This window comes from Hemibagrus wyckioides, linkage group LG21 (genome assembly GCF_019097595.1).
Source record: "Hemibagrus wyckioides isolate EC202008001 linkage group LG21, SWU_Hwy_1.0, whole genome shotgun sequence".
NCBI classification, from domain to species: domain Eukaryota; kingdom Metazoa; phylum Chordata; class Actinopteri; order Siluriformes; family Bagridae; genus Hemibagrus; species Hemibagrus wyckioides.
In genome coordinates this window covers 5,693,805-5,696,894 of record NC_080730.1, presented here as the reverse complement: position 1 = coordinate 5,696,894, position 3,090 = coordinate 5,693,805, and the positions used below count along the sequence as shown (strand labels likewise).

The 3,090-nt window shown below is 36.0% G+C and overlaps 1 protein-coding gene across 1 annotated transcript; it reads left to right on the top strand.

Annotated features, from left to right (window-relative positions):
* Nucleotides 1-230: 230 nt before the first annotated feature.
* On the top strand, nt 231-2,586 carry LOC131342783 (ADP-ribosylation factor 4-like). The gene is made up of 6 exons (XM_058373998.1): nt 231-417; nt 1,146-1,226; nt 1,661-1,770; nt 1,910-1,981; nt 2,063-2,188; nt 2,282-2,586. Exons 1-6 carry the CDS (start codon nt 351-353, stop codon nt 2,366-2,368), a joined length of 543 nt encoding a protein of 180 aa, XP_058229981.1. The 5' UTR covers nt 231-350; the 3' UTR covers nt 2,369-2,586.
* The last annotated feature ends 504 nt before the right edge of the window (nt 2,587-3,090 follow it).

Here is a 3,090-nt window from a genome sequence, read left to right as displayed (position 1 = left end):
TACAGTTTTAAAAAAACAAAAAACACATGGAGACAGGCAACGTGTAAACGTTACGTTACATCATTAGTGGTTATGGCTTTGATAGAGAAAAAAAGGAAGTGACGCCATTTGGAACGCGTTGGACTTGCCTGCCGTGAAACTTCCCTGCTGTGTGTGTGGGTGTGTGTGTGTTTGTGTTGCATGCGCGCGCGTGTCACCCGGGCTGCAAGACCTATATAAACCGGCAGAGCGGCTCTGTCCTCACACTGCTCAGAGAGAGAGAGAGAGAGAGAGAGAGAGAGAGTCTTACTTCTAACAAATTTTATTTATTTTTCTAGTGTTTAACTTTAACTTTATTGCTATTCTTTATTATGGGTAACTTTTTCACCACCCTCTTATTCCGCCTCAGAGAGAACAGACCAGTCAGAATACTGATGGGTGAGTTCATTTCTGTATACTGACTTCTATCTGTTGATTTCTCCACGCTGATTGGTCAGAAAGTGTTGATTAATTTTCAATTCAATTTTCAGCTGCTCTGAAAGTAGTTCCGGCTGTCGTTCAAATCACAGGTTTAAATCAATGCGCTCGTTTTAATTGACGATTATTTTTATTGTAGCAACTCATTTACAACGGATTCACAAATCTGCTGTTGTTTAACAAGAAACCGACATGCTGACGTTTTCTGTAATTAGATGTTTATTTGACGTTTAGGGTCTTTGTCAGGAGTCAGGAGTCTTTAGTGTCAGTGCTTTGTAACCTGCAGTAAGAGTCCTCAGGACAGAGACAGAGGAGTTTCCGGTTTCTCACTGACAAGCTGAATTACTAGGGAGCTTCAAAGGAGAGAGAGAGAGAGAGAGAGAAGGAGGGAGAGAAAGAGAGAGAGAGAGAGAGAGATCCACACAAATGAGGGAATGACGAGCTGGCTTGTTTTGTGGTGGACATTCTAAACAAAACACTAAATGTGTAGATATCAACTTTAAACATTAAACATAACTTAATAAATTTACAATTTATTTAAAAAATAAAATTGGGGAAAATGTGTAATCGTTAATAAACTAGTGTTGTATAAGAGAAATAAAACACTTCAAATAAAACACTTTTTTTTAACTGTTTATGGAAGTGAAGCTGTAGCTCAAGTGAAATTAATCACATTTCTCTCCTCCAAGTTGGTCTGGATGCAGCCGGGAAGACTACAGTCCTCTACAAACTCAAACTGGGGGAAGTCGTCACAACCATTCCTACTCTCGGTAAGACGAGAAAAAAGTTCAATTAAAAATAAATAAATGAATAAATAAATAAATAATAATAAAACAATACTCATCAGACTCCACTTCAGAATTTAAATACATCTTTAATTATGTATTTTTATTTATTTATTTATTTATTTATTTAGTTAGTTAGTTAGTTAGTTAGTTAGTTAATTAATTAATTAATTAATTAATTAAGAATATGTTTCTTATTTGTAATTACTTTTACACATTCTTTTATTATGCATTTTTATTTATTGCACTATTATTATATACTTCTTTTTAACATTTTATTTTTCATACTACATTTTAATTTCCGAGCTGGCCTTTTATCTGCTGAAACCTGATATAAATAAAGCTATACATTTTCCGCAACTTAGCTGTACTAATAATGAGCAGACACACATTACTGAACACATTACTGATGTGCGCAGGCTTTAACGTTGAGAAGGTTGACTACAAGAACATCTCCTTCACCGTGTGGGACGTCGGAGGACAGGACGTCATCAGACGGCTCTGGAGACACTACTATCAGAACACCATGGTGAGTCCGCGATCCAACCCTGATCTACATTATAGCTTAGATACAGCCTACTACAGATATTCCTACTATACATTGAGCTGCGTAGTGGTTCTGGGATTAGATTCAGGAAATGAGCTTGCTATTTTGCTTGCTGCTACAGGGCCTCATCTTTGTAGTGGACAGCAGTGACCGTGAGCGCATCCAAGATGCCGCTTTGGAGCTGCAGAACATGGTAGAGAAATCTTTCATTGTTTATTTTTTGGAATGTACAGCAATGAATTAAGCTCATGATACTTTATGTCTTTCTCTTCAGCTGGAGGAAGATGAGCTGAGGGACGCCGCTGTGTTGGTTCTTGCTAACAAACAGGATTTGCCCAATGCCATGCCGGTCCACGAGATGACCGAGAAGCTCGGACTGCACGCCCTGAAAGGACGAAGTGTAAGTAGATCACAATTACAAGAACGTGACAAGATTTCTCTGTGGCGTTAACGTCTTTTAAAAGGTTTTCTATCTTCTCTTCTTTCTTCTCAGTGGTACGTCCAGTCGACTTGTGCGGTAATCGGAACAGGTTTATATGAAGGATTGGACTGGATGGTTGATCAGATGTCCAAACAATAAACATAAACCTCACGCTATTTATAACCTTATGCAAAAGTATATACTATGTATATTTGCCTTGATCATGAGCACTTTGAGAAGTTTATCTTTTTTGTAAATATCTCTCTCTATGTATTTACTTTTATTTGAGAATATCTTACTGTGCCTTTTATATTTTAGTTGAATCAAATGTATCATACCCGTCTATGTGTATTTCTACTGTATGAGTGCAATACATTAAAAATAATTATTGTTAATTTGTACTTGAAGTCAGCCTGCTCATTAGTATTGGCACCCATGGCATTATATGTTTTCCTTTCTCTTATGCATTCTTTAAACTAAGACTATTTGCTTAACAAATCCCATCTAGCTTCATGGAAACACCACGATGAAGTAAAACTGAAATGGTCACTGAAATATCTTTGAACAACAAAACACACTAATATCAAATGTTATGTAAAAGCTGCATAGTGTCTCTAGAGTTAAGCAAAAGATTTGCACAATAAAAAGCCTGATTGCTTATAAGTTTAAAAAAGGTTATAATAAAAACTCTACGAAATTTTAGCGTCTACATAGCCTCAAAAAAAAAAAAAAAACACAAAATGGTATGTGAAATAACTTCTTTAAAGAAAGAAAACCCCACACAATGGTCAGTGAAATAAATAACTTGAAACTGATAAAAGCAACAATGAATAAAAATGTACAGAAAACTGACTAATGAAAATCAGACATTGCTTTTGTAT